This window comes from Cherax quadricarinatus, chromosome 17, assembly GCF_038502225.1.
Source record: "Cherax quadricarinatus isolate ZL_2023a chromosome 17, ASM3850222v1, whole genome shotgun sequence".
In the NCBI taxonomy this organism is placed as follows: Eukaryota; Metazoa; Arthropoda; class Malacostraca; order Decapoda; family Parastacidae; genus Cherax; species Cherax quadricarinatus.
Window position 1 is genome coordinate 20,338,618 of NC_091308.1, and position 14,817 is coordinate 20,353,434.

Here is a 14,817-nt window from a genome sequence, read left to right on the forward strand (position 1 = left end):
GGAAAATTAACTTGACTAACGATTATTTTGACTAACGATGAGCTCTCAGGAACGGATTAATAGCCTTAGTCGAGGGTCCACTGTATTAGTTAGTATCAATAATGAGTTAATTTCATGTTTAATTTTTTGCTATTGTAGCACAAAATTAATATAGGTAGTCTTTTTGAGTTATGAGCACTCCTACCTTGCCATCTTGCTACACAAACAAAACTGGATAAAAGTTGCCTGATCCCATCTCCGTGTAGCCAGGTTGAGTGACTCATGACCTGGCTAATGCCACGATGCCAAATTTAATCAAAGCCTAGGTTAATTTGCTATATGTTGGTTGCCAAGGGCATCTCATACTTAAAGAAGTGACTAATGAAGTCTTGCCAAGCACCAAGTGTGCATAGCTACAACTTGCTTCCCTTTTATGAGGACAATATGGTGCACCACAAGGCACTTTATTTTTTAGCTATAAAGTTGTTGTATAGAAGTATGCGCTGTATAGCCCTTGTGGTTTAGCGCTTCTTTTTGATTATAATAATAATGTATAGAAGTATAAGGTTAGACTCCAAGGTATTGAAGCTACCCTCCCCTTTTCCTGGATCAAACCTGCTTACCTCCCACATTCCAGGCACTATATGACCCTTCAGGTTTAATGCTTACCCACAAATATAATAATAACTAGGCTCATTTTGGTTGCTGTGATCTGAGAAAGATATTTCAGATAACCCACAACCCCAGCCCCTAGTACCTCAACCCACACTGGAGGCCAGTACCAAGATCTCAACCCACACTGGAGGCTAGTACCAGGACCTCAAAACCATTAAGAAGACAAAGGACCTGCAGCTCAACTCCTTCAAGAGATCCAGACATAACTCAGCCCTCCCAAGAGGCGAAGAAGTTTTAGACGTACACACTCAAAAAGTCTAGTGCCTATAGTATAACACCCTCAAAGCCTAGGAATTGTAGATCAACCCAATGAAAAAATGAAACAATGTAAAGCCTGTAAATACCACAAGTGTAAAGCTATAGAATATTTTGTTAGGGAACTTTTTGCTCGTGGGGAGCTTAATCAGTCAAATACAGGGCATGAGAAATTCACAGTATATATACGAGCAGAGATGAAGTGTGTGAGATATCTGGTCAGTGGTGTATCAGTCAGGTCATCTAAACATGATGTTCTACCTGGATATTATCAATATAATCAAAGAAAGAGCTAAACCGACAAGGGTCATACAGCGCTGTCTACCTGGATAATAAGTTGACCATCTGACGTACTATAAATAACAGATTTCTGGACAAGTGTTGCAAATGACAGTTACTGAAAATTCAAGAAAGCATCTCTTACACACATCAGTCACCTTGATTATGAGTGAGGTCCTCTCTGCACTTTTATCAGATATACATGTGAGTTTCAGTAAATTATGCATGTGTTGTTCACATCATCCCTGCTGCTAGTTTACCTATGATCTGAAGCACAGCTCTAGGTTTCTTTGTTGTCCCTCCCATGTACACCCTAAGCCACCACAGGGTATAACATAGACACCTGTGTTGGAACCTATGGGTGTGTTATTATTATTGTAATCAAAAAGAAGCGAAAGCCACAAGGGCTATACAGCACTGCTGTGGGTGTGTTGACAACTTCCTTAACCAGGTCCCTGGTGGTGGTCACGTAATTATTATGATCATAACTTATGTGCTAAACCTACAAGGTTCATAGTCTGGTGGTGGTCAAAACTGGTCACTACATTTATCTTACAACCAGCAAGTGCACTGGACATGTGGCTACATCCCCAAATAGAAGGCAATCAGGTAGAATCTAAGGAAGGGTAGAATAGGTCTAATTCCTCGGATCAAGAGCCCCTCACTGGCATAAAGGGTAGCAAGGCATAACAATTACTTGGGAAGAAAAAGATGTCTAAAGTTCATTACTTATGCAGGAAATGCTTCATGAGGGAAAAGTTTTCAAAATTCATTAATTTTAAAAATCCTTCGTTGGTTACAGCACTGTTACAATGCTCTTATAGCATGTTCCAAACCATTCTTCTTTTTTTTTTTTTTTTCAAAAAATAATTTCCCATTTTTGTATTAGTTTTTACAATGTTCAGCAAGAGATAACTAACAGCGTTCACACCATATGCATATGGTAGATATCTGATTGATTTACTTCTAAGTGGTGACACCTGGTATGGTAATTAGTGTAGAGAAAAGTTAAATTGTGATAAATTAGTATAATACAGTGGAACCCTGGTTTTCGAACTTAACCCGTTCCAAAAGGTTGTTCTAAAACTGAAACGTGTGAAAACTTAATCAATATTTCCCATAAGAAATAATGTAAAGACAATTAATCCATTCCAGACATCCAAAAATATTAAAAAAAACATTTGTTTAAAGAATATGACACTAATATCAACTCTAGAGCTTATTTACCTGTTACAATCGATCTAACATGACATAATAAACAATATTAATAACATAGAAACCTGATATACTCTAGAATGAATAAAATATGTCATTACGTATGTGGAGTGGTAGTGATGTTATTGGGGTTGTAAGGGCCACTGAGAGCATAAGCTGTATTAATAGTGATGGTGGTGGTGGCAGTGTTGTCAGTGACCCTATATACCTCAAACAACAATGGAGGAGTTAAGTTTCGTGTTATCATTTTTCTATCGCTTAATTGCTTAACTTACTTGCTACACTGTTAATGCTATACAGTGGAACCTCAAATTTTGAACATATCGCTTATCAAACTCTTCGAAAATTGACCGCTTTTTTCGAACCAACTTTGTCCCCATTATTAAACTTGCCCCTTTTATCAAACCGTCGGGTACTGGGCCTGTCCGCGTCCCCACGCAGGCGCTGTGAGCCAGTCTGGTTTTGTTGATGCTTGAGTGAACACTAACCTGCAGTCTCATTCAAACATTTTATGATTAATTCATTGTGTTTAGTGCTTGTGGGACTGTGAAATAAGCTACTATGGGCCCAAAGAAACTTGCTAGTGGTACCTCTGTGATAAAGAAAGTGAGAAACACCATAGATGTGAAAAAGGAAATAATACAGAAGTATGAGAGTAGTGTGAAACTTGTTGAGCTTGCCAGGATGTATGGGAAAAACAAGTCGACCATTGCTTCTATCCTGGCAAAGAAAAAGAACAAATCAAGGAAGCTGATGTTGCAAAAGGTGTTAATATGCTAACCAAAAAAAGACCACACAGTCGATCAGGTTGAGAAGTTGTTGCTGGTGTGGATCAAGGATAGAGATGGCAGGTGATAATGTTTCAGAGATGATTATTTGTGAAAATGCAAAGTAGTTGCATGCCGGTTCAGAGATTAAGGAGATTTGCGGCAAGTGGAATGATGTCCAAATGTTTGTGAAGTACCACTCTGAGCAAGCTGAAACAATCCATCTTTGCAACAAGTTCAGTGACAGAACCATGTCCCATTTTAGGGAAATCTTAATGAGGCATCAGAAACAGAGGACTGTGGACAGTTATTTTGTGAGACAGGGGTCCAGTGACTCTCAAGCTGGTCCTAGTGGCATTAAAAGACAGAGAAAGGAAGTAACCCCCGAGAGGGCTTTGATACCTAAAGTCCTTATGGAGGGGGATTCCCCTTCCAAACACTAACCTCCAACTCCCTCTCTCCTCCTCATCTTCCAGATGCCATCACCAACCTTCAATAAAGGTAAGTAAAAATGTTATTTTATGTTTATTTAAATTTATTAATACATAATTGTACACTATTTGTTGTGTAAAACTATAAATAATTGCTCTAAAATGTATTTTTTTTTGTTAATATTTTTGGGTTTTTAGAACAGATTAATTGTATTTCTATTATCTCTTATGGGAAGTATTGCTTTGTTTTCAAACTTTTCGAATTTAGAACTAACTTCTGGAACGGATTAAGTTTGAAATTTGAAGTTCCACTGGCTGGCGCTATAGCCTTTATTGACTCCTGCTGCTTTAGTATTGTACATATTGTAAAATCACTGAAGAAGGCACATTCTCCCCTCTCTCTCAGCCCTTTACCAAAGGGCTGGCACTAGGAACTTTCTTTGGGCCCATGGTGGCTTATTTCGCATTCACAATCAATAAACAAGCACAAAAACTGTGATATGTTTCAGATGAATGCTCAACCAGTGACAGAGCCAGATTGAAGCAGCATCCCAACGGGTGGACACATCTGATACGTGTGATATCCAGAGCAAAATTTCCCACAAAAAACGGTTCTAAAACCGAATCGTCCGGTAACTGGGGCGTCCGAAAACCAGGGTTCCACTGTATAAGCTTCACTGGTAGCTTTTATTGCATTTGCTTCAGTCACAACAAGTTCTCTAAACAGTCTTTGCTTCATATGCTAATTTGAAAAGCAAGCATAGGTTAAAAAAAAATTACATTGATATCACTTTTATTTTCTATAATAATAATTCTGCAGACTGTACAGTAGACACTAATAATGGACTACATTCATCATATTACCCCATCGCTTCAACTTTTTACTTCCTCTCATGCCCTTCAGTGATGACTTTCAGTCTTTAAGGCAACTGTAAAATGTGGTTATTTTCTTCCACTGGTTCAAAAGTGTTTAAAAATATTTAATATAAGAAGCAAATGGCATCAGTTTTGTCAATCTGAGTGAAAGGACGAGAGGAAGTAACAGGTTGATTGCATGTAATACTCTGAACCTTATATTCATTGAACTATTAACAATGGTAAGATTATCACTACCTGCATGGAATACTCAAGATGGCAGTTGATGTATATGGCATGCAGACACCAATGGCACTGGGTATACAATAAAGGAAAGAATTCAAAAGCTGAAATAATTCATCAATGGATTGACAAACCTTCACTGAGTTTAATACATTATATACAATCTCTAAAACCATTCATTCTTTTCAGCTTTTGTAGCATCTTGCATAAAAATAACAAATTTTTTGCTAAAATTTGTTTTAAAGTTCTTATATCAATTGCTTGTTAAGGAGGCAATCGTGTACCTTAGGTATCTCCCCTGCCGATGTAGGTGGGCCTTGACCAAACTAAAATAACTCCATGTGATACTATCAAACGCTCACACTAGCAATTCATCTACTGGTGATTTTTACCTACCTGGACACCAAAGTATGTCTACTGACAGGTCAGGAGTTATGAATAACTAAATCACTTTGGTCTAAAAAATATGGAAACAAAATATGGAATACATAAAACATTACAATATGAAATGTAGCAAATCTTTCCCAACCTGCTAACAGTCACTAGGCCCTTTTCAACTACCCAGTGTAATAGGGAAAAAAAATAATAGTAGCACCATAAAGTAATGGCATGAACAGGACCCAGTGGCTTGAAGCTAACCTTTGAACTGATAAAAAGAAAAAGTAATGTACTTTAAATACAGAGCAAAATGTGCAAAGTAACTACAATATTTTAGATTCCAGGTATATGAAAATCACCCACACTATCGCATGCACAAACATTACAACAGCTTGAACATATAATGTTCTCAACATAATAAAACATCTATAATTCTTACATGATATATTCTGGGGTACTACTTAAAATATAATTTGCAATTGTTTCAAAATATAACATTTCCATGTAAAATCAATTAGCTCAAGAATAAAACAAATGAGTAAATAACTGCATGATTATAATACAAGTCAGTGCAACTATTACTGTATATGATGGGTATAAATTCTGTGAAATGATAAAATGCTAATTAAACAGCTACTTCTAGTAACCACTTAAGAAAACTCAAAATCTTATGCAATTGGCTACTTCATATACACTTGACTACAACCAAATAGATATATTAAAACATTAAAATCAAAATCAAATAAGAAATTTTTTTTTAAAGTGATGGCAAATACAGAGTACCACTTTCATAATGTCCAATATGTACTCATTATTTCTACCTAAAAAATTGATTCACAAATATAAATGAAAAAAAAAAAAAAAGAGGTTAGCAAGATTTAGTATTCACATTTTGCTAGTATAGCAATAATGACAGAGTAAGTACTTATACATGTCCTTAACTATAAAACATTTGTGTGGTTAAGTAGATGAGTTAACTCTGCATGGGACAAAACTAAGGCACATGTATACACGTTTTCTTGGAGATTTGAGCGATATGTCTTAAAGGCAGAGACAGACCAGAAGCAGTGACAAGACGTGAAAAACACTCGGAGGTTTATGAAAAAGCAATTTTGTGCAGCAAACCCTCCATATTGTGAAAATCTCAACTGCCTTAGCCACTGCTTCAATATAAGGGAAGACGAACACCAATTTGGAATGTTCTATACACTACACTAATCTTGGTAAGTCATGATAATACAAGGTTACCTAAAAATAATGGGTGAAGAAAACTAAAAACTCTGTATCATTGCAAGGCAATCCATTGTACTATAGAAGACGTGAATTCACGAGCTACCTCATAAACGTATTTGGTTAGTATGTTTGAACTACAAATCGCTGCCAGGTTTCAGCAGATGCAACAAGATCATGGACTGAGAGCACAGGCTAAAAAATTACCAGCAAATAAATACATTGCTGGAAACTAGCTTTACTTGAATTTGATCTTGACAACAACTAGGGAACACATTCACAGAAGCAAAATGAAATATGTTGTCTTTTGTAACTAAAATTGCAAGAGAAGTCACAACCAAAACCAACAAGACATTGTTCATATGTATAAACCAATAAGAAAGTTCAACAGAAGAATGAGCAATTCACATACATCACAAAACTAGCATATGTAAGAAAGTATTTGTTCTAATAAAACTTTGGTCCAAATAAATTTCTATTTATAAGCATAGGAGGTATTGGTGTATGATGGACCAATATCACTAATAACAAATTTTATGGAGTTGCAGTGTCAGAGCAACCACAGATTTCTTTTATTTCTCAAAAATCTTCTATTGCAATCTTCTAATCAAACCATAACATTCTTTTTTTCAAGTATGATTGTGATTTATTATAAAATAAGGGTAATAATGATGGATAACATGTTACAGACTGAGGTAGGTACGTGTGGTGTCAAGGGCATCCTGTGGTGGTGGTGAGGCATTCTGTTTCTCCCACTGACTAAGAGCTGCATCAACCAGCATATAAAGACATTTGAACTTATCAGCATCATCCTCAGGTGGTGTTGGAGGTGGGGTGACCTGAGCTGTTGTGTTATAGGCATGGTGAGTATAATCTGTTTGAGGAACATAATGTTCTGGTGTTGATGGTGGATACATTGGGGAGTCATTTGGAGTGTAAGCTGGTGAGTGAGTGTCTGTATATATTGGTGAATTTGTTGCTGCTGTTACCTCTGTCACAAAATTTGGAGCAGTTGTTTGGGTAGATGTTGGAGCTGTGGAGTTAGTAGTGAAAGTTGAAGTATGATCAGCCTCAGAGCCACACCCACACGGACACACTGCTTCATAGTGGGGTTTGGCAGATACTCTTTGCTGCTCAGCAACCCAAGAAGCAACGCGAGATTCCATGGAAAAATCATAATCATGATCGGGAAGATCTGTAGATTCCCAACGTGGCCGGGCACGTGCATAATCATTTTGGGCTGGGCGAGAATACTCTTCCATCTCAACACGGTCCCTAGGAGATACTCCTTTGAGTTTCTTGGCACGGCGAGTTATTGTATACTTTTCTGGGTCATTTCCTTCTCGGCGGATAATCTCTGGTAGAATCCTCCGTCTTGCATTTATAAACCAGTTGCAAACCTGAAGGAAGAAACAATAAATGATAAGCTCAACTACAATAAGTTAATAACAAAAGAAACAGTCAGTTCTTAAAACAAATTTATAATTTGAGCTCATTTAAAAAATTGTAATTAAATATTTCTTCATTGACAAAGATTCTTTTAAACACACTGGCAGTCTACCACCAAAGTAAGGTGACCACTCATTCAGTCACTGTTTCGGTGAAAGTGTGCTTACATCATAGTTCAGGTAACCCTCCAAATTTCAACATCGTCATCCCTCCTTAAGAAAGAAGAAACTGTATGTCCCACCTTCAGGATTTTAGTTTGGATAACCAGTTTCCCTGAAACCCTTTATAAATATTACCTTGCTCACACTCTTAATACCATGTCAAGCCATAAAAATCACTTTCTACTCCAATCCAAAAAGCTAACACAAGACTGTTGGATATTCAAGCTCCCTAGCACTCAAAACATTCTAAACTCTTCCCCTCCCCCCCTTAAACCATTCCTGGAATTAACCCTACCCCTCCTTCCCTACATCCCAGATCTATACACCCTCCTAGTCATCCCATTAACTCCCATCCTCTATAAATCCCCAAACTACCTCAACACCACCGCCTAACCCCACACCGTCTAATCTCACACACCAAATTCTCTGTAGAATATTCGCACCACACTGCTCTCAAACATGACATCTCTAATATTTCCAGCCTCTTTCTCAATGCAACATTTAAAGCCCATGCTTCATATCCACATAAAAAGTGTTGGTACCACTATACTTTGGTATGTTTCCAATTTTGCCTCCATAGATAAACCTTTTTCCTTCCACAGATGTCTCAACACACCACCTATTTTTTCCCTGCTCATTTATTCTATGGTTCGCCTCATCTTTCATACACTCATCTGTAAATATGTGCACTCCCAAAGTGAATGTATTCACATTCACTTTCTCCATACTCCCACATTCCAATCTGACATCCAAGCTTTCATTTTGTTCCTATCATTTTGCTATTTAATGTGTTCACTTTTAATTTCCTTCTTTAACTTTTTTTTTTTTTTTTGAATGAACTGGCTATCTCCCACCAAAAAATAAAAATAAAAGTTTTTCTTTTTAAATTTATTAATTTATACAGGAGTAAGTAGGCCCTTGCTCCAGGCATTTTAGCTGCCTTGTACGACACTCATGGCTTACAGAGGAAGAATTCTTTTCCACTTCTTTTATATACCCACCCAAATTCCTCCACCAACCTTTGCACCTTCTCTTCAGACTCTCCCAAAAGAACAATGAGGGAGGAAATTAAATGTAATACAGTGGACCCCCGCATACCATTGGCATCACATAACGTTAAATCCACATACCGATACATTTTATCGCTAAGATTTTGCCTCGCATACCACTAAAAAACCCGCTCAACGCTATTCGTCAGAGACACGTCTAATGTGCGGCCTGAGCCAGCCTCACATGTTCCGCTGGTGGCATTGTTTACCAGCCAGCCTCCGCGGTAACATCCAAGCATACAATCGGAACATTTCGTATTATTACAGTGTTTTTGGTGATTTTATCTGCAAAATAAGTGACCATGGGCCCCAAGAAAGCTTCTAGTGCCAACCCTACAGGAATAAGGATGAGAATTACTATAGAGATGAAGAAAGAGATCATTGCTAAGTATGAAAGTGGAGTGCGTGTCTCTGAGCTGGCCAGGTTGTATAGTAAACCCCAATCAACCATCGCTACTATTGTGTCCAACAAAACGGCAATCAAGGAAGCTGTTCTTGCCAAAGGTTCAACTGTGTTTTCAAAACAGAGATCGCAAGTGATGGAAGATGTTGAGAGACTCTTATTGGTGTGGATAAATGAAAAACAGATAGCAGGAGATAGCATCTCTCAAGTGATCATAAGTGAAAAGGCTAGGAAGTTGCATGAGGATTTAATTAAAAAAATGCCTGCAACTAGTGATGATGTGAGTGAATTTAAGGCCAGCAAAGGTTGGTTTGAGAGATTTAAGAAGCGTAGTGGCATACATAGTGTGATAAGGCATGGTGAGGCTGCCAGTTCAGACCACAAAGCAGCTGAAAAATATGTGCAGGAATTCAAGGAGTACATAGACAGTGAAGGACTGAAACCTGAACAAGTGTTTAATTGTGATGAAACAGGCCTGTTTTGGAAGAAAATGCCAAGCAGGACCTACATTACTCAGGAGGAAAAGGCACTCCCAGGACATAAGCCTATGAAAGACAGGCTTACTCTGTTGATGTGTTCCAATGCTAGTGGTGATTGCAAAGTGAAGCCTTTATTAGTGTATCACTCAGAAACTCCCAGAGCGTTCAGGCAAAAGAATATCCTCAAGGCTAATTTGTGTGTGCTGTGGAGGGCAAACAGTAAGGCATGGGTCACTAGGGACTTTTTCTATGACTGGTTACACCAAGCATTTGCCCCCAATGTGAAAGATTACCTAACTGAAAAGAAATTAGACCTTAAGTGCCTCCTGGTGTTAGACAATGCCCCTGGTCATCCTACAGACGTGGCAGAGCGACTTTATGGGGACATGAGCTTCATTAAGGTGAAGTTTTTGCTTCCTAATACCACTCCTCTCCTGCAGCCCATGGACCAGCAGGTTATTGCAAACTTCAAAAAACTGTACACAAAAGCTCTGTTTGAAAGGTGCTTTGTAGTGACCTCAGAAACTCAATTGACTCTAAGAGAGTTTTGGAGAGAGCACTTTAATATCCTCAATTGTGTAAACCTTATAGGTAAGGCTTGGGAGGGAGTGACTAAGAGGACCTTGAACTCTGCTTGGAAGAAACTGTGGCCAGAATGTGTAGACCAAAGGGATTTTGAAGGGTTTGAGGCTAACCTTGGGAATCCTATGCCAGTTGAGGAATCCATTGTGGCATTGGGAAAGTCCTTGGGGTTGGAGGTTAGTGGGGATGATGTGGAAGAGTTGGTGGAGGAGGACAATGAAGAACTAACCACTGATGAGCTGCTAGATCAACTTCAACAGCAAGAGGCCAGACCTGAGGAAACTGCTTCGGAGGAGTGGAGAGAGAAATTGAAGAAGTTGCCTACTTCAAAGATTAAGGAAATGTGTAGAATGTGGCTTAAAGTGCAAACCTTTTTTGATGACAATCACTCTAACAGCTATTGCAAGCCGTGCTGGTGACTATTACACTGACAATGTTGTGAACCACTTTAGGAAAGTCATAAAGGAACGGGAGGTACAGGCCTCTATGGACAGATATGTTGTGCGACAGAAGTCCAGTGAATCTGAAGCTGGTCCTAGTGGCATTAAAAGAAGAAGGGAAGTAACCCCGGAAAAGGACTTGACACCTCAAGTCTTAATGGAAGGGGATTCCCCTTCTAAACACTAAGACTCTCTCCTCCTCCCATCCCATCAATCATCACCAGATCTTCAATAAAGGTAAGTGTCATGTAACTGTGCATGTCTTTTTCAGTTTGTGTGTATTAAAATTAATATTTCATGTGGTAAAATTTTTTTTTTTTCATACTTTGGGGTGTCTTACACGGATTAATTTGATTTCCATTATTTCTTATGGGGAAAATTCATTCGCATAACGATAATTTCGCATAGCAATGAGCTCTCGGGAACGGATTAATATCGTTATGCAGGGGTCCACTGTACTGACATCAAAGCTTTCATTTTGTTCCTATCATTTTGCTATTTCTTGTGTTCACTTTTAATTTCCTTCTTTAACTTTTCTTTTTGAATGAACTGGCCATCTCCCACCAAAAAATAAAAATAAAAGTTTTTCTTTTTAAATTTATTAATATATACAGAAGGGGTAAGTAGGCCCTTGCTCCAGGCATTTTAGCTGCCTTGTACGACACTCATGGCTTACAGAGGAAGAATTCTTTTCCACTTCTTTTATATACCCACCCAAATTCCTCCACCAACCTTTGCACCTTCTCTTCAGACTCTCCCAAAAGAACAACAATGAGGGAGGAAATTAAATGTAATACTGTGTCACTGAAATATTCACACTATTCTTAACATCTCCCAGAATAAATGACTATGTAGATAAAATGTGTAGACATTAACAAGTGACCAGATGTGTGAATGGTAATATCAACAAGATTCTTCCAATTCTGTTTAATCCTGAAAGTACATTTTACTCTTTGGATAAGAATTCAGACAATTACAAGTTGAGATATATTATGTTTCTGAATATTTACTTCACACAGATTCAGAGGCAACAAACCTAACTGATGGCTGGGTCAGTCAGTCTGCTAGGCCTTGCAACAGTCACAGGCACCACAGTTTTGAGGGTCAAGAAAATTTTTTAGAGGGTGTTGAAAAACCTTGGAGTTACATTTGGGCTATCTTGCACCCACTAACATGCTTCCTGCTCTTCTATGGTGATACTTGTAAGTGTCAATTTGGAACCTGTTCCACTTGAATTTTGCAAGTATAAAACATAATATAAATTATGTAAACAAGTATAGATAATATTACATATTTTTTTTATTATTAACACATTAGCTGTCTCCCACCAGGGTAGGGTGGCCAAAAAAAGAAAAACTTTCATCATCATTCACTCCATCACTGTCTTGCCAGAGGTGCACTTACACTTCAGTTATAAAACTGCAAATTTGACACCCCTCCTTCAGAGTGCGGGCACTGTACTTCGCATCTCCAGGACTCAAGTCTGGCCTGCTGGTTTCCCTGAATCCCTTCAAAAATGTTACCTTGTTCACACTTGATGTGCTTTTGGAGTGTGAGCAAGTTAACACTGATGAAGAGATTCAGGAAAACCGACAGGCCAGACTTAAGTCCTGGAGATGGGAAGTACTGTGCCTGCACTCTGAAGGAGGGGTGTTAATGTTGCAGTTTAATAACTGTAGCGTAAGCGTGCCTCTGGCAAGACAGTGATGGAGTGAATGATGTTCATGAAAGTTTTTCTTTATCGGGCCACCCTGCCTTTGTAGGAGATGGCCGATATGTTAATAAGGCCTGGTCACAGACCGAGCCGCGGGGGCGTTGACCCCCGGAACTCTCTCCAGGTAAACTCCAGGTGTGTGTGTGTGTGTGTGTGTATATATACATATATATATATATATATACATATATATATATATATATATACATATATATATATATATATACATATATATATATATAAATATATATATATAAATATATAAATATATATAAATATATAAATATATATATAAATATATAAATATATATATAAATATATATTATTATTATTATTATCACACTGGCCGATTCCCACCAAGGCAGGGTGGCCCGAAAAGAAAAACTTTCACCATCATTCACTCCATCACTGTCTTGCCAGAAGGGTGCTTTACACTACAGTTTTTAAACTGCAACATTAACACCCCTCCTTCAGAGTGCAGGCACTGTACTTCCCATCTCCAGGACTCAAGTCCGGCCTGCCGGTTTCCCTGAATCCCTTCATAAATGTTACTTTGCTCACACTCCAACAGCACGTCAAGTATTAAAAACCATTTGTCTCCATTCACTCCTATCAAACACGCTCACGCATGCCTGCTGGAAGTCCAAGCCCCTCGCACGCAAAACCTCCTTTACCCCCTCCCTCCAACCCTTCCTAGGCCGACCCCTACCCCGCCTTCCTTCCACTACAGACTGATACACTCTTGAAGTCATTCTGTTTCGCTCCATTCTCTCTACATGTCCGAACCACCTCAACAACCCTTCCTCAGCCCTCTGGACAACAGTTTTGGTAATCCCGCACCTCCTCCTAACTTCCAAACTACGAATTCTCTGCATTATATTCACACCACACATTGCCCTCAGACACGACATCTCCACTGCCTCCAGCCTTCTCCTCGCTGCAACATTCATCACCCACGCTTCACACCCATATAAGAGCGTTGGTAAAACTATACTCTCATACATTCCCCTCTTTGCCTCCAAGGACAAAGTTCTTTGTCTCCACAGACTCCTAAGTGCACCACTCACTCTTTTTCCCTCATCAATTCTATGATTCACCTCATCTTTCATAGACCCATCCGCTGACACGTCCACTCCCAAATATCTGAATACGTTCACCTCCTCCATACTCTCTCCCTCCAATCTGATATTCAATCTTTCATCACCTAATCTTTTTGTTATCCTCATAACCTTACTCTTTCCTGTATTCACCTTTAATTTTCTTCTTTTGCACACCCTACCAAATTCATCCACCAATCTCTGCAACTTCTCTTCAGAATCTCCCAAGAGCACAGTGTCATCAGCAAAGAGCAGCTGTGACAACTCCCACTTTGTGTGTGATTCTTTATCTTTTAACTCCACGCCTCTTGCCAAGACCCTCGCATTTACTTCTCTTACAACCCCATCTATAAATATATTAAACAACCACGGTGACATCACACATCCTTGTCTAAGGCCTACTTTTACTGGGAAATAATTTCCCTCTTTCCTACATACTCTAACTTGAGCCTCACTATCCTCGTAAAAACTCTTCACTGCTTTCAGTAACCTACCTCCTACACCATACACTTGCAACATCTGCCACACTGCCCCCCTATCCACCCTGTCATACGCCTTTTCCAAATCCATAAATGCCACAAAGACCTCTTTAGCCTTATCTAAATACTGTTCACTTATATGTTTCACTGTAAACACCTGGTCCACACACCCCCTACCTTTCCTAAAGCCTCCTTGTTCATCTGCTATCCTATTCTCCGTCTTACTCTTAATTCTTTCAATTATAACTCTACCATACACTTTACCAGGTACACTCAACAGACTTATCCCCCTATAATTTTTGCACTCTCTTTTGTCCCCTTTGCCTTTATACAAAGGAACTATGCATGCTCTCTGCCAATCCCTAGGTACCTTACCCTCTTCCATACATTTATTAAATAATTGCACCAACCACTCCAAAACTATATCCCCACCTGCTTTTAACATTTCTATCTTTATCCCATCAATCCCGGCTGCCTTACCCCCTTTCATTTTACCTACTGCCTCACGAACTTCCCCCACACTCACAACTGGCTCTTCCTCACTCCTACAAGATGTTATTCCTCCTTGCCCTATACACGAAATCACAGCTTCCCTATCTTCATCAACATTTAACAATTCCTCAAAATATTCCCTCCATCTTCCCAATACCTCTAACT

At 38.8% G+C, this 14,817-nt stretch overlaps 1 protein-coding gene across 1 annotated transcript in view; it reads right to left on the reverse strand.

The window, feature by feature from the left end:
- Positions 1-4,382: 4,382 nt before the first annotated feature.
- The window catches only part of LOC128686451 (homeobox protein TGIF2), a gene marked incomplete in the record, with an annotated part of 129,323 nt that continues 118,888 nt past the window's right edge, over positions 4,383-14,817 (reverse strand). Inside the window, 1 exon segment of the mRNA XM_053773380.2 lies at positions 4,383-7,707. Coding sequence (XP_053629355.2) covers positions 6,991-7,707 — 717 coding nt within the window.